General features: G+C 50.3%; 1 protein-coding gene across 1 annotated transcript in view; it reads left to right on the forward strand.

Annotated features, from left to right (window-relative positions):
- The window catches only part of CAMSAP1 (calmodulin regulated spectrin associated protein 1), a 484,517-nt gene that overhangs the window by 342,945 nt on the left and 118,388 nt on the right, over positions 1-23,184 (forward strand). The window contains exon 10 of the mRNA XM_085613485.1: positions 20,802-20,893. Within this exon, the coding sequence (XP_085469611.1) occupies positions 20,802-20,893 (92 nt within the window). The remainder of the gene's footprint in view (positions 1-20,801; positions 20,894-23,184) is intronic.

The following is a 23,184-nucleotide window of genomic DNA, read 5'->3' on the forward strand; positions in this document are numbered from 1 at the left end:
TAGTAAATCAATCAATCATAACTTTATTTCGCAGTCAAAGGAATGCATAAAAGTACATAGATTTAATTTCATTCTGTTGATACAACACTAAAAACAAATATTTTTAAAAAGGCATCTCATTTGTATCAAGTAAATCATCCTTTCGTTACAATCTTTAAAATATTATACAAATGCTTATAAAATATTCTAGTCCTGAGTTAAATGGCATCCATTGCCATAGGTAATAGATAACATATATACAGAAAGTTTCAATCACTTAAATATTACGTGGCAGCAAGGTATAAATAAATGTATCTCACCGTTTGAATCACACAAGATTAAATCCATCTCTCTCCAATAATGACAAATCAAGATAACATATCAATCTTCCTAGTTTTTAGGACAGCTTGTAAAGTGTTGCCATCATAAAACATACAAATGGTGTTTCTATTTGCAGAAGAACTGAAAGTGCTAAGGTATAATTACTCAGTGAGCTTACGCAATAGCGGCACAATAAACCTTCTCCTCTCTGTCACATATAAAGCACAGAAAAACAAAATATGGGTGAATGTTTAGAGAAGGCATCGCAAGGACATACAGATAGATGGTTTAGTGAGTATGTGTTTTCCAGGAAGCCCAATATTACGGGAACGTAATTTTATCTAAATCTTGACCGTAAATAACGGTGCTGTGAATTCACAACAAAAAAAAATAAGAAAATTGACCACGTAGCACAGGTGGTAGAGCCTGATAAGTAATTACTGTGCTTTTTGTTTTATTCCTTTCCCATCTTATCTGTTCACTTTTCACTAGAAAGAGCTCCTTCAGTCTTGATTTAGGATAGGTTTCGCAGCTGTTTGGATTTTCATACAGTTCCTCCAGGCCCATAGAGATAAGAGTCTGTCTGACATAAGTTAACCAGGGGATAGTTGCGGCACAATCAAGTTTTATGATCTCTATTATGATATGCTGATTGAGTTGGACCATATCTCTTTTCCAAATTGGTAGCCACAGCAATAGTGGGGCCATTTTGATCGTATCACTAATGTAAGGCAATCCTAATTCCTTATGAACAATAAAGTTGCTGTAGGTACCTGGAATTGACGACAACCTTTTAACAAACTTATCTCCAATAATTTGTAACTCTTCTACTAGTGTGGTTCCCCATATTGCAGCCCCCTATGTGGCTATAGAGCTGTTTTTTCCTAAATAAACTTTAATCATTTCCTCAATTAGTCTACTACCCAAATTTTCAGCAAATATAAATACGGCGCCTATGCTTTTTGTCATGAGAATCGCGCTTTTTGACACCATCTCACTCCATTTAAATTTTGAATCAACTAGAATGCCTAAATAAGCATATTTTCCACAGGTTCTATGGTTTCCCCCTCTATGTGCAGCTTCCTCAGTTTTTTCTTATAACCACCGACTGTCAGAATGAATGTGTTTGTTTTATTCACTTGTATATCTAAATGTGACATAAAGGCCAAATATGTAGTTGTACAACTTTGTAGTGCCATCGGTGTTCTAGCCATCAATACTGCGTCATCTGCATATAGCAGAATTGGAAGGAGTGTATAAGCGTATGAGGAATGTCCTTACTTTTCTCAGCCATAACCTTATTTAATTTATTTGTAGATAGAGAAAAAAGAAATGGGGTAAGGACTGTAAAACGTTTAGTGCACTCCCCCTGCTTCCCAAAGCGTGCCATCGCTTCTGCCGGGGCATATGATTGTCTAAAAAATAAAATTAGGCAAAACCAAAGGGGATGATGGATGGAGTGTGGAACATTGCAAACACTCGCCCCCAGTCAACTGATCGAAGTTTAATCCATCATCATTCTTTAGCTCACTCCACCACCCCAGTTCAGACATGGCCATATGCAAATCAGTCTGACCCTGTGCCTTATGGGAACAGTCCAGCCCGAACTGCCAAGCCATGTCTTCCCTGGACCGGAAACCAGCATCCTGGGACCGGTTTCGGGTTCATAACCCTCATCAGCAAAAAAATCAAATTATCCATTCAACAACTCCCATGGCCTCCATAATGAACCATAATTTGTCATGGGCCACGCAGTCAAAAGCCGCTGAAAGATCCATGAAGGCCATGTGGAGTTGGGCTTCTTTTGCTATTGCATATTTAGAATCTATTAGGGTTAAATTCAGACTGATCAAGTGTCCTCCTGCACCTTTGGAACCCATATTGGACCTCAGCTAAGATATTTTTATCCTCTGCCCATTCTTCCAATCGGTTGAGCAAAAGTCTGCCCATTAGTTTTGCTGAGCTGTCTATTAGAGAGATAGGGCAATAGTTAGCTGGGTTCTAATCATCCCCCTTCTTATACACCGGAATGATCACATATTGCTTCCATGAGGGTAGGGGACTTGTTTTACTAATTGCATTAAATAAAATTGTCAGCATGTAGGATTCTGTTGGCAAGAAAAAGATGTACTGGGACCTCATCTGGTCCAGCCACCTTCATTGCGGAGGACTGGGAAAGAGTTAGTTCTATTTCTTTGATTCCAAAAGTCAGCGTGGGTGTTTGCTCTTGGTCTAGATTATCGACAGCCAGACTCAACTTTCCCCTCTTTTGGAAGATTGTCTGAAAATGTGTTACCTAGGATTCTTCGTCCATATAATAATGGACCCCCCTCCTCCTGTAGGAAGGGGGAGTTAACCTACCAAAATGCTTTGCTAGCCCCAGTAATTGATGTTTGCATTACATTTTCCCACGCTACTGCCTTAAGCTCATTCTTTCTTTTAATTTTGGCTAGCTTGTATGCCATCCTGCAGCCACTAATTAGGTTTCTATTTCTTGGTTTGGTTTTCAGTGCATTTTTAAGATTAGCCGCTGCTAGAGACCAGTTCTTATCAAATCACTTATCTAAGGGGAGAACTTTTTTGGGGTGGGAACAGTTAAATGGAGTCTAGTGCATTCCAGGATCTTTCCAAATGTTTCGATTGCCTGTTGTTTTAATTTGCTAGAGGGTCTAAACATAAAACTTAATTTGTATTGTTCAATACAGTCTCATTTAGTAAGGTATTTACCTCGACTTTGTCCCATCTTAGAGTATACCCATTCTTACTTTGTAGAATTGGTTTTGAGGCGCGTTTATCATTATTTTTCTTATACGCTCCCCATGGGAAACTATAGGCCATTTGTGCATGGTCACTAAGACCTATCATCTTGACGTTAGTTTTTTTTTAGATACTGCTAAGAGTATCAGAGGAGATTATATAGTCAATAGAGGAACATGCCCCTGCCCTGTAAAAAGTAGGGTCCAGCTCATCAGTGCATAAGTTTAATTCATTCCTGATTTAAAGCTACCAAGAGACCAGTATTTCGTTTAGGACTAAAATGGCTAATTACCTCTCCATTATGATCCATTACCCCGCATAATCGGGGCTCAACTCCAGGGCATCTTTGAATTAAAATCACCTACCTAACCATTGTATTAATACATGTATAGGGTGGTTATATATCAGGTCCTCCATAATTTTGCCAAGTGCCTCTACCGCAGAGGGTGGATTCGTTAAGTTATTATAAACATTTATTTACATTAGGTCTCTGTTGTTGTGTCCCTTTGCAACTTATATGTGGAAGTAAGGGGAGTTTTTCCAGAAATACAGTATTTTAAATACGATGGTATTTGAAATCAGTGTTAGGATGCCCCCTTTTGCTCTACTCCTTGTTGATACTAGAGTTGGGTTATGGAAGGAGCAATAGCCATTTAGATGTGTAATGTCTTCCTCCCATGTTTTCTGCAAACATATAATGTGAGTTTATCAATTCCTCATATCATTCATAATTATTCCTTTTATTGTTATATCCAGCTATATTCCACGAGAGTGAGCTCATTTTCACCTATTTTTGTTGTGTTTTCCTTTGATTGATTGGGGCCTAGATTGCTCAATTGCACTTCTGGCCTCTTTACTGTCGGATCTGATATTTTGTCCTATAGAATAGTTTCCAGGGTATCTTTTACCATCTAACTGATTTACAAAGAATGGAGCCTGGTTAGGGGATACAAGTCAATCACAACTATCCATACTGTCTAAAGCAGCAAATCAATTTCTGGTAGGGCTACCCAGAGTCTCTCTCTTGTGATAGCCTATATAAAGTGCCCATTTTCCTTTCCTGGTAGCCTATAGGATTTAAGTAGATCTGGACTGGGTGGTTTGTAAAAAAATAGCCCAATGGTACAACATAGATGTGACACCTCGGGGTGGGAGCTGAAGGTAGTTGGTTTAGCAAGTCACCCACCAAACATGGGTTATCAAAGTTAAGCACTATGCAGTCGTCCTCAATTATTTTTAGCGAGTGTCCTACCCATGGAATTCTTCTGGCCATAATCAAATAGTCCTGTATGAGGGGACCAGCTCTTGCGAACTTTGTTAACCAGTGCCCAGCTTAAGCCATGAGTTGGCCTGTAGATTCTTGTTGGTTTTCTCCTAGGACCGCGGCATTTATCATTATTAAAACATATGGGAATGCAGCTGGAGGTAGGTTTAAATGATGAGTTTTGCTTTCTCTCCCCAAAGTATCCGCATGTTGGCTCAGCTTCCTGGGTGTTTGAGAACTATTCTCAAGGAGACCATTTCTGCTCTCAACCCATGTATTAGTGCCTTGTGGCACTGCCGTAACTAGTTTATCAGTTAAAACCCCCTTGTTGCTACCTATATTCTGAGGATTAGATGGTGTGAGAGTTGTATTAGTTCAAATCTGGTGTTAAGCGTGATTACTCACCCGTAAGGGTCTCAAGGCGCTGGGAGGTGTGGGGGGAGGGTTCGCAGGTTCCAGTCCATCAAGGAGGGGGTCTGTGGAAGAGCCAGGTTTTGAGGTTTCTTGCGAAGGTGGGGATAGATGTTATCTGTCTGAGGTGGAGTGGAAAGTCGTTCCAGGCTCTGGCCGCGTGGAAGGAGAAGGAGCTGCCTCCCGATCTGGTCTTTCTGGTGCGTGGGGCCTCTGCGTAGGAGAGCTGGGCTGATCGTAGGGTCCTTTGGGATGCGTGGAATTTGAGTCGGCTATTCAGGTATACTGGTCCGGTGTCGTGGAGGGCCTTGTGAGCGTGGGTTAGGATCTTTTTTTTTTTTTTTTTTTTTTTTTTGAAACCGTTTATTACAATCTCAAATAGTTACAAGTATGGGCCTACAACCTTCTGGCCGGCCGCTAGAGTAGCAGTAGCATATGACATACATACAGAAAAATCTCTTGGCGGTGCGAAAAGAGTAAATCAGGAGATATCAGTAGTGCAGGCCACATAACTCCGAACCAACAATACGGTTTCCTTTTGTCAAAACACAACAACACAAAAACAACCACACCCGCAAGGCAACCCGCAATCCCAAGTGACAGCACGCGCTCCTTAAGTGGGGGACCCCAACCAATCGCCAAACTCTGAAGAGGGGAATGAGAACAGATCAGGGACTGGGGAACCACGTGCCCATGGCTGGGGGAGGGGGTCGGCTAGGGGGACGGAGCTGGTGAAGCAGCCGGCAGCAGCGGCGGCTCGCAAATACCCCCGCGATAGGCGTTCCAGGGGCCCCAGATTTTCACCCACGCCCCAGGCTTACCCCTCGCAACATACACCACCTTTTCACGAAACATACACCAATCCATGTGTTCTTTCCAGGCCGACACCGCCGGAGGCCTCTGGGATCCCCACAATTGAGCAATGTCACGCTTAGCGATCATGTATCCCAGAGTCACCCACCGTGTCTGCGGAACCGAGTAGTCAGTTGGCTCCCACACATTCAGCAAGCATCTCCTCGCTTCAGGCAACAGCACGACACGCGTAACCACTCGCAGGACCTCATGCACACCACGCCAGAATCGCTCCACCTTTGGGCATTCCCACAGAATATGCAAGAAAGTTGCCAAAGCACCACAGCCACGCTTACACAGTCCATCCTCAGCTAGGCCCATACGTAGAAGCCTTGGCCCCGTCACATAGACCCGGTGGAGGATCTTAAGCTGGACGAAGCGAAGGCGAGCCGGGATGGCCACCTCCTTCGGAGAAGCCACCGCGGACATCCAGTCCTCGTCGTCCAATTCCAGCCCATCGGCAACCCAGGCCTCGCGGAGGCCAGTCAGCAGGCCCGATCGGTCGTTAATCAGTTTTTTGTATATGAGGGAGATCGTGCTGTCTGGGACATGGCCATCCAGCACTCTGTCCTCCAGGGGGGAAGACTCCGGAATGGACGCGACATCCGGGAAGACGGAGCCCAGCGCGTGGCGGACTTGTAAGTACCGGAAGTACTCACTGCCTTGCAACTGAAACTCCGTCTGCAGCATCTCGAAAGTTTTGAATCCCCCCCTCGTCCAGAGATCTCCCACTGTGCTGATGCCGATCGTGTCCCATTTCTCGAAGCCCTTAGAGGTCCACAAGGAGCCCAACCTCGCCGATGCATATAGCGGTGACGCCCGGGTCAAACGGTCCTTCCACCCCATAGCTGCGTTAGCCGCGTGCCATACACGCACCATGACATGTGTCGGTCCCGTCAGGCGAGGGCCCGGCGCGCCAGAGTAAAGCGCCCGATTGTAGTCGCCACCGGGCAGGAGCATCTTGTCCATTTCAAATGCCGGGTTCAGGGCGGGCCCGTAAAGGCCATGATTAATCGCAGCTAGCTGGGAGGCCCAGTAATACCGTTTAATATCCGGGAGGGCAACCCCCCCATCGTACCACGGGAGCGTCAATTTAGCCAAGGCGATACGTGGCCTCCCGTCCCAGAACAGGCGACGCTGCAAACTCTCCACCTCTCGGAAGTAGCGCGCCGGGACCAAATCCATAGTGTTCTGGAGAGCGTACAGAAAGCGCGGCAACGACATCATTTTAAACAAGGCCGCTCGGCCAAGCGGCGAAAGCGGCAGACGCCGCCAACGCACCACGTCCTCCTTCAAGCGCTGGAGGGGGGGCAGCAAATTCCGCTCGTAGCGGGCCTCCGGGTCCAGAGTAATATATATACCCAGGTACCGAAACCCCTGGGAGGCGATCTGGATCGGACAGTCCCGTGGTAGGACCGGAGCCTCCCCGGCAAGCACATATACACAGGATTTCGCCCAGTTGATGACGAGGCCTGAGTTGCGACCGAATGAGCGCAAAACATCAACTAGGACGATCAGTGATTTACGCGGGGAGGCAAGATATAGAAGGATATCATCAGCGTAGAGGGACACACGGTCCTCATGCTCGGGGGTCCAACGGAGACCACGGATGGAAGGGTGCCACCGCAGCCACTCCGCCAGGGGCTCCAGGGCCAGTGCAAACAGGAGAGGCGACAGGGGGCAGCCCTGTCGCGTACCCCGTCCCAGTGCGAATGGGGCCGAAACTCGTCCATTCACCACCACCTGCGCCAATGGGCCGGAATACAACAATTTGACCCAGCTGATGAAGCCCGGTCCGAAGCCAAACTTCGCCAGCATCGCCCAAATGTATGGCCACTCAAGCGTATCAAACGCCATGGTGGCATCCAAGGACGCCAAGATGGCCGGTTCCCGCACGAACGGAACACGCGCGAGCACCCCGTGCAAGCGTCGCAGATTAAGGGCCGTGTTACGATGGGGTATGAAGCCGGACTGGTCTTGGTGGACCAAGTCGCCCACCACGCCGACCAGCCGGTTGGCCAGCACCTTGGCGAGGATTTTGGGCTCCGCATTCAAGAGCGAGATAGGCCTATAGGATGTGACCCGCTCACGGGGCCTCCTCTCCTTGTGGATCACCACGATCGTGGCCAGACGCTGGTCCGGCGGAAGGGAACCCCGCGAGCAGGCCGCCAGGAACATCGCGCGCAGGTGGGGCGCCAGCACATCCGGTCGCAGCTTGTACAGCTCGATAGGAATGCCATTGGGGCCCATGGCCTTGCCAGATGCGACCGAGCGGATAGCAAGGGCAATTTCGTCCGAGGTGGGAGGAGCGTCCAGCGAATCCCTGTCCTCCACCGAAAGGGAGGGCAGCGCGATGTCCCGAAGCAGGGCATGGGAATCCTCCTCCGAGCAGGGAGAAACCGGGGAATATACCTCGCGGAAATAATCCGCGAAGCAGGAGACAATGGCGTCCGGCTCGGTGACACATACACCATCCATCCTCTCGATCAACGGAACCACACGACTCGCTCTCTCCTTTTTATCCAACCACGCTATCAATTTACCAGCCTTATCACCCACATCATACAGTCGCCCCTGTTGCTCTCTACTGAGGCCCCTGGCCGCCTCCGTGACGAGGGCCCTATAGGCCGCCTGCTTGAGGTGTAGAACATGCAATGTGGCATCCGTCACCCCGCTCCCCAGGTCACCCTCTAGTTCAGTAATTTCGGCCTCCACCCGGGTTACCTCCTCCCGCTCGCGCCTCCGGGCATGAGAGATAAAGGAGAGGGCCTCCCCCCTAAGAACTACCTTAAAAGCCTCCCAAAGGGAGATGGCAGAAGGGACAGACCCCACATTCTCCTCAAAGTACCGCTGCAAGGATTTGATCAATTCGGCTCGAATAGTGGGGTCGCGCAGGTACCAGGCATTAATTGGGGCCACCCTGCCCTCCCCCCTCGGGAAGACATCCAGATGCAGCAGTAGTGGGGAGTGATCTGAAATACCCCGCGCCAAATGGCGCACCTCTCCCACCCTCCCAGCATAGGCCGCAGGAACAAGGATATAATCAAGCCGCGAGAGGCTACCATGGGCACCCGAGTGGAAGGTGTATTGCAGCTGAGCGGGATGCTTTAGTCGCCAGCAATCCACCAATCCTAGTGTATCTAAGAGGCCGGACAGCCACGCCTGTGCCCGGGGGAGGTCCCTGGGGGGATGACGATCCATAGACCCTGAAGCCACCGCATTGAAGTCCCCCCCAACTAACAGAAGCCCATCCGGGAGGTCAAGGAGGAGGCGCCCCAGGTCCGCAAACGTGGTAGATTGCAACCCCGGCGGAACGTACACTGATACAAAAACGACCACTCTGCCCTCCATTCTACCCACCAAGACAGTGTAACGTCCCCTCTCATCATGGCGCACCTCATCAATCTCCAATGGGAGCGAGTTCTTAATCATGATGCCCACCCCCCGTGAGCCCGAGGAGAAGCCCGAATGGGCCACCAAGCGATAGCCTCTCCGATTCATGGCATGAAAGGAATTACCTATAAGGTGTGTCTCCTGCAGGAAGATCACATCTGGTGAAATTCGTTTCAGATACTGCAGGACCACACCACGCTTAATCCTATCCCCCAGTCCGTTAACGTTCCATGATAACACAGTCAGGTCCCTACCCCCCATCATACATGGAAGCCATCAATCGTCCCCCAAAGAGCATCTCAAAAACAACAATACAGTAAAGGGTTCGCCTTGCGGTGCAAACAAACAACACTCCACCCCCACCCACCCATCCCAACAGAACTCCCCCCTCCCTGCACCCCTGCATGAGCCCAGACAGCCCCCCCAAAGTGCAGTGTGCCTGTCGCCCCATAGATGAAAAACTAACTAGTCCCCCAGAGGAGGAGGGAAAGCCCCCAACGGACCCCGTACGACCTCCATAGGAGGGGAACATACACGATCAGTGAATGGTAACCAAAATGTTGTCCAGAGCAAGGCCTACTTTTCACCCCTCAGTTCTGATCCGGTGCGCCCTCCCCGCCAACCGCACCCCCCCCCCACCCCCCCGGCCCCGATCCCCAGGCAGAGTATCCAACCAGTCCCCAGCCGCCTCGGGACGGTCAAAAAAATGCGTGCGACCATCCACCTCTACCCTCAGCTTAGCTGGAAAAAGCATTGAGTACTTAAGGTTCATGTCCCGTAGGCGACGTTTAACTCCGAGAAAACTCAGTCTCTGCTTTTGGACTGTCGGAGTAAAGTCAGGGTAAAAATTCACGTCCATATTATCAAGCTTGACCGGTCCCTGTAGTCTGGAAGTCTGCAAGATAGCGTCTCTGTCCCGAAAGTTAAAAATCCGGGCAATGAGAGGCCGCGGCGGAGCTCCGACCTTAGGTCTTCCTCCGGGGACCCTGTGAGCACGTTCCACCGCAAAAAGTTTACTCAGCCCCCGGGGCTGGAGATGGGCGAGGATCAGGTCTTCCACAAACAAATCTGCCGCCTCCTCCTCCCGTCCCTCCGGCACCCCGACAATACGAACGTTGTTCCTCCGGGCCCGACCCTCGGCGTCCTCCAATCGACGGTCCATCATGGCGCTCGCCTGGCCAAGCCGGTGCACCTCCTTTTGAAGGGCCGCCACGTCTGTAGTGAGACTTAAGGTGGTGTGGGCCAGGGAATCGACCCGGTCATTTGTTTTAGACAAGTCGGCTCTCACCAGGCCCACCTCCACCAAGGCCGAGTCTATCTTCTGCGCCAGAGTATCAAAGCGCTGGTCCACCGAGGCCTTCATTTCGGCAATGGCGCCCATGACGTCCCGGAGGGTCAGATCCGCGGGTTGAGCAGACGCCTCAGCCGGGCCCGCGGGGGATGTACGCTGTGCCTCTGGGGATCCCTTCTGGAGGGTGTAGCGGTCCATATTGTTTGACTGCTGTGCCGGGCCGCGGCGGGTCGATTTCACCTTGGCCCGGTCGCCATCTTGCTTTGTGGACATGTCGCACTCCCGAAGTCGTGCCAATCTCCTCGAAAGGGCCGATAAACCAGTTCACAGGTTCCGGGGGGGGGGTTGACCACTGCACCGCAGGACAACTCACAGCCGGCGGGTCAGCCGGGCACAGGGGCAAGGCCACACCACCGCACCCCGCTCCGCAACCCTACCTCGCTTGAGGGCAAGGAGGGCGCAAAAGCGAAAGTGAAAGCGCGGGGTACGCGAGTCGCCCAGCCCTGCCCGCCGTTGTTGTTCGCTTTGTCCCCGGATCGCCCCACAACTCCAATCCGGGGGGCCGGCGCGGAGAAGGCCGCAATCTTCGATCGGTGCTCCCACCAGTGTCCGGGGTCCGATTCGAAAACGGAAAACGGGTGCCGCCTCAGCTCGGGTACACAGACACAGTCCCCTCGTCAAAGACAGGATATAATCAGGATTAATTCAGGAGGTCGCGGAGGTCCTCGGGAGCTTCGCACCTACGCGGCCATCTTGGTTGCGCCCATCTCCAGGTTCTTGTGGGTTAGGATCTTGAAGGTGACTCTAGCTTCGATGGGAACTCAGTGGAGTGTGCGCAGGTGCTGGGAGATGTGGCAATGTCTTGGCAGGTTGAGAACCAGTCTTGCGGCGGCGTTTTGGATGTTCTGTAGCTTGCGGTGAGGTTTTTGTTTATTCCGGCATAGAAGGCGTTGCCGTAGTCGAGCCTGCTGGTGACCAGGGCGTGAGTGACGGTCTTTCTGTATTCAAGGGGGATCCATTTGAAGGTCTTACGAAGGAGGCGGAGGGCGTGGAAGCAGGAGGACGAGACAGAGTTGATCTGGTGGTCCATTTTGAGCTCTGAATCCAGGATGATTCCCAGGTTGCGTGCCTGGTCTGTGGGGGTGGGCGGGCTTCCGAGGGCGGGGGGCCACCAGGTGTCATTCCAGGCATCTGGGTTTGGGCCCATGATGAGTACTTCCGTTTTGTTGGTGTTTAGTTGTAGGCAGCTGTTTTTTATCCATTTGGCGACGGCTTCCATGCCTTCTCGAAAGTTGTGTCTGGCGGTGTTGGGTTCGTTGGATAGGGAGAGGAGTTGGGTGTCGTCTGCGTATGACACAATGTTGAGTCCGTAGGTTCTGACGATGGGGGCTAGGGGAGCCATGTAGACGTTGAAGAGCGTAGGGATGAGGGAGGACCCCTGGGGACTCGGTAGGTGTAGGGTCCGAGAGGAAAGGCGGGGGGGTGGGGGGGGGGGGGGAGTCTGACCCGCTGCGTTCTACCGGGTGAGGAAGGAGCGGATCCAGTCGAGGGCCTTGTCTTGGATCCCTGCATCATGGAGTCTGCGTATTAGGGTGCTGCTGTTTCTCCTTTGTCCAGTAAGGTACGGATGTCGTCTGTTGCGGCGAAGAGGGTGGTTTCCTTACTGTGGTTTTTTCTGAAGCCGGATTGGGAGGAGTCGAGGATGTTGTGCTCTTCGATGAATGTGGCGAGTTTAACTGTTGGTGGCTTTCTCGTTGACTTTCGCTGGGAACGGGAGCAGGGAGATAGGTCTGTAGTTTTTGAGGTTGGTGGGGTCCGCCGAGGGTTTCTTCAGGAGGGGGTTGATGTCAGCGTGTTTCCAGTCGGGGAACGAGGCGGTTGCCAGGGAGCAGTTGATGGTGTGGTAGAGCATGGGTGCGATGGTGTCGGCGGCTCTGTTGAAAATGTGGTGGGGGCAGGGGTCCGTGGGGGCCCCGGAGTGGATTGACTTCATCATCTTCAGTGTGTCTTCGGTGAGGAGGGCTGTCCAGTTGTCGATCGCTGGCTTCAGGGTGTCGGGGGTGGTTGGTGAGGGTTCAGTGTGTTGGTTGTCTTCGTCGAAGTTGTCGTAGTTGCTCTTGATTTTGTGGTGGAAAAAGGTGCTGAGTTTGTCGCAGAGGTTTTGTGAGGGAGGGATGTCGGTGGACTCGCTGGTGGGTTGGGCGAACTCCTTGATGATGTTGAAGAGTTCTTTGCTGTTGTGTGCATGAGTGGAGATTCTGTCTTCAATTGCTTTTTTCCTCGTTTTTCTGATGAGTTGGTGGTGGGCGTTGGTGGCAGCTCTGAAGTTGTTGTGGCCTTCTGTGGGTTTGGTGTTCCTCCAGGCCTTTTCGAGGTGGCGGCAAGTGCGTCTGGACTCTCGAAGTTAGGTGGTGAACCATCTAGCTTTCTTGGCATGGGTGGTGTTTTTCTTGAGGGGGGCTATGGTGTTGGCGCTGTCAGAGAGCCATCTGTGCATGGTTCGGGCTGCGGTGTTGGCGTCGTCGTTTTCCGCGATGGTTGGGGTGGAGTTGCTGAATGATGAGGTTAGGTGGTCATCAGTGATTCTGGTCCAGTTTCTTCGTGGGAGCAGGTGCTGGTGTCTGTGGATGGTGGGTGTTCTGAAGGAGAAGTGGACGCATCGATGGTCAGTCCATGGGATTTCGGTGGTGTGGCTGAAGGTGATGGAGTTTCCTGTTGTGAAGAGGAGGTCGAGGGTGTGTCCTGCTGAGTGCGTGGGTTCGGTCATGATCTGGCGGACTCCAGTGTTGTGGAGGTTGTCCAGGAGGGATGTCGTGCTGGGGTCCAGTTGGTTGTCGAGGTGGAAGTTGAGGTCTCCCAGTAGGGTGTAGTTGGTGGACGCGATGGCATGCGCAGAGATGATGTCCGTGATGGAGTTGGCGAAAAGTCAGCGGGGTCCAGGGGGTCGGTAGATGAGGGTTCCTCGGAGGGTGGAGGTAGGGCTGGCCAGTATCTTGAAGTGAAGGTGTTCCATCAGGTCTGTGGGCTCGTTGGGGAGTGTGCTCAGGCGGAGGGTGGATTTGTGGACGATGGCGATTCCTCCTCCCGGGCGGGTGGGGCAGTCCTTCCTGGAGATCTTGTATCTTTGGGGAATGGCAATGGTGATGTCCGGTCCCGAGGTGGTGTTGGTCCAGATTTCGGTAAAGAATGCAACGTCCGGGGTATTGCTGTCAAGGAGGTCCCAGTTTTCAGTGGCGTGTTTGAGGGATCGGACGTTGAGGAGGATGCATTGCAGGGTCTTTGGTTCGGTTGTGTTGTTGCGGGCGGATTGCGCTGGGTCAGTGGTCTTGGCGGTGCTGCAGGTGTGCCGGCAGCGGTGACAGCTGAAGGGTCCGTGGGTGTCGGCTGGTGATGCTAGCTCGCAGTCGTTGTGGCCTGGGTTGAGAGCGTGGAGTGCCACTGGGTCATAGCATTGGCGGTACAGAGATCCAGGGTTCCTGGCGCTGGCAGCAGTTGGGTCGCCGACGGGCGCAGACGAGCTTGCATTTTACCCCCCGGCCGCGCAGTGCCTGTCATTAAGTAAGGCAGCAAAAGTGCAAGAAAGAGTGGAGGAAAGACATAGCGGACACAGGAGAGTGAAAGGGGGAGATTGACATGAGGGTAAAAAACGAGTGAAACACGGAGGAAAGACACAGAAGGAGAGTGAAAGGGGAGATGGAAGTGAGGGAAAAAGCGAGTGGAAAAGGAGAGAAAAAGCAGAGCAAGAGAATGGAGACCGAGGTCCACTGGGATGAGGCGCAGGTGAAATCTGCGGGTGGAGGAGGGCCTCAAACACCAACACTCGAGAGTGCAGGGGCTTGGGGGAAGGCCTCACTTAATGGTGGAGCTGCGAGAGAGGGAAAGCAATTTCACTGACAATGAGTCAGTGGTCTTGATCGCTTGTCCCCGCAGCGGCCGCCATTAAGTAGAGGTCTGGGAGGGCTGGACAGCTGGGAGGCGGGAGCGGGGATGGGACCTGGATTGGGCCGGTCGCACTGGTCATGCTCGGGTGGAGGGGCCGCGGGGGCAGCAGTGGCGGGGAAAAACGGGCTGAAAAAGGCAAAAAGAGAAAAGTGCAAATCAGGCAGCAAAAGTGCAAGAAAGAGTGGAGGAAAGACACAGAGGACACAGGAGAGTGAAAGGGTAGATTGAGGAGAGAAAAAACAAGTGAAAACTGAGGAAAAAGGAGAGTGAAGGGAGGAGCTTGAAATGAGGGGAGAACAACAGAAAATGGAGGAAAGACCCAGAAGAAGAGTGAAAGGGGCGATAGAAGTGAGGGGAAAAAAGGAGTGAAAAGGGAGAGAAAAAGCAGAGCAAGAGATTGGAGACAGAGGTCCACTGGACCACCAGAGATGAGGCGCAGGTGAAACCTGCGGGTGGAGGAGGGCCTCAAACACCAACACTCGAGACAGGGGCTTGGGGAAGGCCTCATTTAATGGTGGAGCTGCGAGGGAGGGAGAGCAATTTCACTGACAATGAGTCGGTGATCTTGCTTGGGTAGTAGAGGTCTGAGTCTGTCCTCCTTTGTGTTCGCTGGGTACTTTTTGCAAACTTGCAATGTGGTGGCATTCAGGGTGGTTTTTGCTAGGGGGTATATTTGATTGTATCATTGATCCTTCTTCTCGTACAGCAACTGATTTGTAAGATACTAAGTCCTGCAATATGCGCTTTATAGAAGCCAAGCGCAAAGTTATTGGTTGCAATAACAAAGTCAACTTAAAGCAGAGTTTGTCACAAAATGTATCCCACATTTCAGCCCCATTCTCACTCACCAGGGCTGCACCAATCGAGGGATTGCGAGAGTTAGTGATAGGGTTTGTTGGTAATTACCTCCGTGGTCTCTTCGAAGTATAAGAGCGGGTGATCTTTTGTAAGTCCTTTTAGCACGATCTTTGCGGGGGTTCCAGAGGTTTCCATACTGGGGATGGAACAAGTACAAGTAGATGACTCAGGGAGAGGAGCTTTCGAGACCTCCTCTCGTGATATCACTAATTGAGTCACATTTTCGGGTAGTACAAGAGCCCCTGGCTCAAAATTACCACCCCCTAGTGAGTCTTTTTACTGTCCAAGCAATCTCTTTAGCAATAGCTGTTGTCGCTGACTCTAGGAAAGAATCTAAGACTGTAATAGTTACCTCCTCTGAAGCTGGCAAATTGGTCTTCTTTCCCATTTTTGAGGTCTCGCCTAGCGTTGCGGCCCACATGCGCCTCTCGGGGACTTGAAGCCCCACCCATCATTTTCATTGGGTCGCATCAGTGTTTATGCTAAACGCTGGCTTCCCCCTGAAAAGGATGCTTTTTGGCCACTGCCCTTTCTCCCTTTTGGACGGCCAATCCGGACTGGTTCATCTGCTTCACGACTGTCGTGAAGCAATTTCTTATCTTGAGAGGGGCTATCTGTTTCTAATTAGAGCATCACTTGTTTCATTCCGCTGATCGAGCGTTAGGTGGCCATCTGTTTCTAATTACACCTCGGGATGCGCATCTGTTAAACAGCTCGGTTACCAAACAGCATTGACAAAGCCACTAGTTTTGGGTTTGTGTGTCGCGCACAAAGATGTTTTGTGTAAGACACTTGCAGGGAAAAGCATAACTAAAGCAGCTATGAGTCCATAACAGAGGGGACTGAAAGAAAATGCTTGCTTTTGTTCTTTTTATTTTGTGTCACATACTTCAATAAAAAAAAAATTGTCTGTCTCACCAGCTTGCATGCCAAGCCTGGGGGTGTTGGGGGTGTTGCCAGTGCTGTTTTTTTAGTGCTGGGTTTCTTTGCATGTTGATGCTGCAAATAGAACGGGTGATTACAAAACTACAATCACTTGAATGGTAAGGAAAAAAAATGACTCCATAAGCAACATGCACCTGACACTTGGGAGCTCTGTGTACAGATCTTTGCCGGAAGCACACCATCCCACCGAGTTGTCTTTTAATCCCATGACCTGAATGCTGCTGCGCCTATATTGGTGCAGGGACAACCCCCCGCAACCCCCCCTCCCCCCCCCCCCCCCCCCTTGTCTAGTCCCGGCTCCACTAGGATCTCCCTCTTCTCTTAACGTGGCCCCCGAGACAGGACCCTCCAGACCCGGCTCATGGCACCGGCAGGATGTGACCTTTAGTCCCAGAGCCGCGCCAGACTCCCCCAGGGCGTGCAGTAATCGCACAGGCCTGCCTCCCCCATTGTTCAGGCCTGGGCGGTGGCCTGCTCGGGTGGGCGAGCCCAAGTACCGCGTGTCTTTTAGCCTTGCCCGCCCACCTGAGTCGCACCCTCGGCCCTGCCCGCGCGACAGTCGTCAGGCGACCCTTGAGCTGTACAGCACGGTATGGCATCAGCAGGGCATGGCATCAGCAGGGCAGCGCCGCGCCCCCGGGCTGCAGTAGTCAAGCCACTTAAAGGTCCAGCTTCCGTCGGCAGGGCAGCTCGGGTGGCTAATGTTTCTGCTGCAGAGAGCGGCGTGCCTTCCGATTGGCCACAGCTGCAGCTCAGGTCAGGATACTAACTGCGTATCACCGAGGTTTTCAGGTTATTAGGCAGATTGCGGAAGCTTGTCACTTACGTGCCACATGTCTGTGTGCCCTCGATATAGCACGGCTGGCTAAAGCGCCTGCTACAGGCATATATGTGAAGATCATGACTGCTGATTCTGATTGATCAGATGACTCTGAATTTTAATATGGGATTCCGAGAGGGACCATGTGCAGCCTGCAGTGACGGTGCTCAGTTGGTTAATGTGCCTAAATCTTCAGAGATTTTTCTGTTTCAGTCTGAGGATGGGAGTTTGTGAGCTCTGGCGAATACGTTTATCATTTATTTTTTATTCAGGTGCCTATCTGTTGTACAGAGATCAATACAATGCATTGAGCCATATTTTTCATTACTGGTTACCTTTTCTTAAACTATTTTTTCATAAATCTCTCAGAGAAAGAAAAAGAGTAACCAAAACAATTATCTTGCATGGAATTTTCAGTATTCGATTTTGAAAATTAAATGTTATGTTCAGTGCAATAACGTTTATTTACTTTTAAGCAGCACTTTTACTAACAGTTAAAAACTTCTATGTGAGCGCATGCCAGGGAGTAGAGCTATGAGGTACACAGTACTGATTTTTGTAGACCAGTAGAGGAGCCCTCTTCGGCTATGCTTCTGCCTGTTCTCCCCCTCTCAATAACGCCTCCCCTACAAGCTCGACTGAGTACTGCTGATGTCATAACTGTTCCAATGTTGGTGCGCTGTAGATCCTACCACTACACTGTTTCTGGTTAATTTCAATTTTTTTCCTCCACTCCCCCCACATCTTCTCTCTATTGCATTCTTGAGCAGTGAAGATATGCCCTGTGTGTGCCCTGAACTGCAATCTGTGTTGTTGATACCACAGGGCTCTTTACCCCCAAAACACTCTTTTTTTTAAACTTTAATAAGTGCGACGCCGTCTTCACAGACACTGCGTTATGCAATGCAATAGGTGTTGCTTTTTGTATTGTAAATAACGATGCCTTTTAATTTTTTTAAAGGCATTGCTATTTACAATGTCAATAGCTCAAAATAATGTGATTGCGAGACCTATTGCATTGTAAATACTTGTATCTTTCACTGAAATTTTACATTAAGAATCCAGGTGGGGGGGGATCTGTTGCCTCCTGGGTCTGACGGGCGCAGACGGCCCGCCCTTGGTGCTGCGGGAGTGGAACACCACCTTTGTGGTGCCAGGAGGCCTGGCACCGCCTCCCACGCCGAAGTGAAGGAAGCCGGGGGACAGAGTCCCACCCCAGCCAACTGCCGCAGACACCAGGTAAGTTGCAGGGGCCTTGAGCGGCCCTTCTGTTAATAATGCAAGTTCTTTCTGCCTGCACCTGAGTTTTGCCAGAAACCTTCGCATGTGTCAAGATATAGGCTCAGCTGGGTATTTAGGAAGCCTCGGGGATCATTCCTTTTAATAATGGATGCCAGAAACCCCACAGTAAGGACAGGGGAGGAGGTGGAGAAGCCCAGTAGCTCCTCCTGCCCCCCCCCCACTCCCCCGCCCCCTTCTGACTAGCACGATTCCAGGGGGGACCATGCCGTCCCAGGGATACCAGGTGTTGGGGGCGCAGGAGCTGCAGAGTTCAGGAAGTAAAGATGGCAGGTGCCTAAGTGGTAAGTCTGGGCTAATGTTATGACCAACAGTGCAGACGATATGGCCTGGTACTACCTATACCCCCCCCTCCTCCTTTGTTCAGACCCACAGAATACCAGGAACAAGAGTTTAGTTGGAAAAGGGGGTAGTAGATAACCCCCGGCCGTATTTATTAACAAAATTAATCAAACATTGAATATACATTTTTTTCACAGAAACAAATCTTTATGCAGGCAATCATATTATTGACATTTGATTACATTTGATATGTACAGATATCAGATGGCTATCCTTAACATAACTCTAATGCAAGTTATTCCTATCCGAATCTAAGCATACATCATAATCATAATGGCAATCATTTTCTGCGTATCCATGTTTGAGCCTACGGCAAGGTCAATAACTGGTGTCAGATCCTTATCCCTTAAACCCCGCCCTCCCGCCTGAGTGCGCATGCGCAGAGGGCCCGTTCACCGTGAGGGTACTCCCCGTCCCCCCCACCCCCCACCCCCCGTACACCCTCTCCATCGGGGGCCCTTGCAGTTCTGCGCCCTTTACTGGCACCATTGTGCACATGCGGAATGGCCAACTGCCTAGGAAAAGCGTAACTCCCCCACACCCCTACAGCCACAACGGCTGTAACTGCTCCTGGAGAGTTCTAGGAGGGACGATTTGTCCCTCCCCCTTGGGCGACCCCATTCAAGAAATGGCGCCGCCCCCTAAGGACCTTAAATTTACTGCTCACCAATCATGACCTTACCACCTGACCACGGAATTGCACTAAAATACGACAATTTTACCTAAAAAAGGGAACACAAGATATTTTACACCTTACAACCTGGAAAACAAAAAGAGACAATTACATGCAGATAACACAACCTTTGCTCTAGGGGATGGTGGGTGGGCAAATATTAACACAACAACCTCCTAATGAGGTCGCACAATAAGGCTGGGGAGCGCGGAAGGCAAAGAGGAAGATTCCTCTGCTCCCCAGCCTTTTATTTGTGGCGAGTGCTCGCCACTCAAAAGGGGCGGGCACTGGCAACTTCCATTACCCGGAAGTGAAACTTTCACTTCCGGGCCATGGCCTGTTCACTAATGAGTGGACGGCGAGCCTGTCGCGTCACAGGTGTGCGACAGGCCCGCCTCCGGTGTCGTTGGGGCCGGTAGGACCGCCATATCATCGGCGGGTCCGATGCCAGCCCCGGCTTACTAAGAGATGATCAGGAGATGAGGAGGCAAGGTTGGTGTAGCGGGATCGGGAGCTACTGGCAGGGCAGAGACAGGCCGGGGCCACCCGCCGCCTAACCAGCTGCACCAGCCTATTGCCGCCCAATTCTGTTTTCGCGGCTGGTCCTTATATCCTGCCTTACGGTACATTCTTGACCTGCTGCTGCGGTCACGCAGTGCCTCTCCCCAACGGCGAAAAATCAAGCAAAGATCAAGCGGTGGTAGGAGAGCGGAGCGGGAGCGAAGGCGGCCCGGTCCGGCTGTAATGCGCGTGCGGTGAATGTGACACGCCTCTCCAGCCTCCAGTCCTTCACGGTCGCAGCGCGGCTTCATTTTGCCTATGAGAAAGTATCACTCATAGTCGTTGAAATGTCACTCATAATTACACTGACATTATGAAAATGCCCCACATAGCAATCTGAAACCTTGGCAGACATCTGTAAAGGCGCAACATGGTCTTCACACTTTCACAAAACATTACAGTGGACAAGGAAACTCTGGTTGCGCATAATGCCATTAATCCAAATACTACCTTGTCCGCACACAAGCCACTGCTTTAGGAAGCATGTCTCTGCCTTTTCATTCTTTGCAAAACTTGATCTACAGCCACACGAGCTGCAAACGTCAAATGTTTTTTACTTCTATCGGTTTACAGCCTGTAGTGTTGCTGTTTCACATGCGTTCCCCCACCTCCTTGGATGCAAGTTTATGTTCAGATGTTTATAACATGACTTGCTCAGACATTAATATGAAATTCTCAATGTACTGGTACGAATAAACTGTCCTGCTTCACTTTTGGGTGTGGGGGACGGTGGAAGAGAAGCAAGCCATAGTGGAGTCTGTCCTGGTTCATTGTGGGTTCTCCTGAACGTATCACGAGTCACCTCAAAACCGAAACTTAGTACTTCAAAAAACACAACTTGCAACGTCTTCTCGCAACATTAGATGGCAGAAGTGTGCAAAGCATGTGAATCTACATAGTTAAAGGTGAGTAACATTTTAATTTCTATCCTACATTATATTTTGAATAATTACGTTGTCTTTTTAACCTTAAACAGCCGTTGGACCATTTAACTGTTTTCAACTTGTTTGTGGTCTTTTCAGAGGCTACTAGTACATTGATGATTTTCACTCATTTAATATTGTTTTTTTTTTCCTTCAAATTACTAACTCAGTGGGAAAGGAAGTCCTGTCTTCAGTCCATCCCACCCCCTGTTGCCTCTGCGACAGAAGCAGCAGAAATCACTACAAGGAGAGGAGACCCCAGGTACGTGTTTGGATATTGCGATTTTAGCTCTGCCAGGGAACACAAGCAACTCCAACCTTGTTTTGGCGTTTTTAGGTGACTCTGGTGTAATACATGGTGTCTCGCCACACAACATTGAATCCATCTGGGAATACCCTTTGCTGTTAGGAAGGATCAGAGAGACAAACTGTCGATTGAAATGATACTTCAGAAATGGGATTCTGATGTGCTTGCCTTTGGTTAGTAGAGTCTTTGTCACTCTATAAAAGGGGCACCCATGTATGAATCCGTCCTAGTCCCATCAGAGTTCCTGAGCTACGCCCCCTCTGCACTAGACCAGCTACATCCTGCCCTCCAACTTTGAATTACATTTCCTTTTCCTTAATCTCCTAATATTGCCTTTTAATTCATGCTGAGGCCTTGGCGTCGCCCAGCTCTTTGCCCTAGCCTATAATCTAAAACTTGGAATTTTATGCATTCCTTGCATGCATTCTGTGCAGTAGGTCTATAGACACTTTATGCAAGCTTATACTAGCAAATTTTTCACTTGGTGAATAATACATATTTTGTCTATGCTTAATGCTTTCCTAGGCTTATTTGTGCCCAGCTAGAAGGTCACTCGCTTTCCATTTGCTTCTCCTTAGCACAGTTTTGTGGTTATATTGATAAACGCATGTAGTCAGTTGAATATTTCCATAAAGTTATGGAACTAAATTGAAAACGCCATGTCCTGGTAATTTAGAGGTTTTAAAGCATACTTAAATTTCATGGGAATCTGATATTCACCAGGAGTAAAGTGTTTGTGCACACATGAAGGCTCCCTTGAATTCTCTTTATACTTTGCTTTTGATGTGGTAAAAAATACAAGAATACATTGAAGTAGGAGGCAACAATTTTTAGCTTTTAAAACAAAAATCTATAGTTATCTGAATCGGAATACATGCATTAAAAAAAAATAGAATCTGTAGGTAAATTGTACTTGCTAACGGTGTCTGTGCACTTAATACAAAATCAATCAATCAATCAAGACATTTATATCGCGCACTACTCACCCGGAGGGGTCTCAAGGCGCTTGGGGAGGGGGGTCTACTACTGCTCGAACAGCCATGTCTTGAGCTGTTTCCTGAAAGCGAGGTGGTCCTGGGTCAGCCGAAGGTGGATGGGCAGAGAGTTCCATGTCTTGGCCGCCAGGTAGGAGAAGGATCTTCCTCCGGAGGTGGCTCTCTGGATGCAAGGGACGGCCGCGAGGGCGAGGCGTGCGGATCGTAGCTGGCGGGTGGGCGTGTAGAAGGTGAGGCGGTCGTTGAGGTATCTTGGGCCCAGGTCGTGGAGAGATTTGTGTGCGTGGGTGAGGAGTCTGAACGTGATCCTCTTGTTACAACAAACAAATGATGGACGGAATGCTGACAATGCAGACATTCTCCCCCAGTCAAGAGATCTGGGTTAAATCCATTGTTCTTTTGCCCACTACGCCACCCCAGTTCAGACATGGCCATATGCAAATCAGTCTTGACCCTGTGCCTCATGGGAACAGTCCAGCCCGAACTGCCAAGCCATGTCTTCCCTGGACCGGAATCAAGCATCCTAGGACCGGTTTCTGGCTATCAGCCGTCATCAGCCAGGATAGCTTGACTCTAGTGGCGTAGTGAGCACGGGTCCCACGTCTGGGAATACCCATCCCACTTAGGGCGAAAAGCGTTACAACAAACAAATGATGGACGGAATGCTGACAATGCAGACATTCTCCCCCAGTCAAGAGATCTGGGTTAAATCCATCGTTCTTTTATGGCTGGGTTCAAACTGGAATGGCATGGTGAGCAAAAAAACGATGGATTTAGGCACAGATCTCTGTACTGGGGTGAATGTATGACATTGTTCTGCATTCTGTCCATCAATTGTTGTTTTTGCGTGATCCTCTTGTTGACAGGGAGCAAGTGCAGGTCTCTCAGGTGGCTCGAGATGTGGCTGCGTCGGGGGACGTCTAGGATGAGTCGGGCGGAGGCGTTCTGGATGCGCTGAAGTCGTTTCTGAAGCTTTGCTGTCGTTCCGGCGTAGAGGGTGTTCCCGTAGTCTAGTCTGCTGATGACGAGGGCCTGGGTGACCATCTTCCTGGTCTCGGTCGGGATCCATCGGAAGATCTTGTGGAGCATGCAGAGGGTATGGAAGCAGGATGAGGAGACGGCGTTGACTTGTCTGGTCATCGATAGGGAGGAGTCCAGGATGAAGCCCAGGTTGCGTGCATGGTCCGTTGGTTTTGGTGCGGTGCCTAGGGCTGGGGGCCACCAGGAGTCGTCCCATGCAGAGGGTGATGG

The sequence above is a fragment of the Triturus cristatus genome, chromosome 1_2 (genome assembly GCF_964204655.1).
Source record: "Triturus cristatus chromosome 1_2, aTriCri1.1, whole genome shotgun sequence".
Lineage (NCBI taxonomy): Eukaryota > Metazoa > Chordata > Amphibia > Caudata > Salamandridae > Triturus > Triturus cristatus.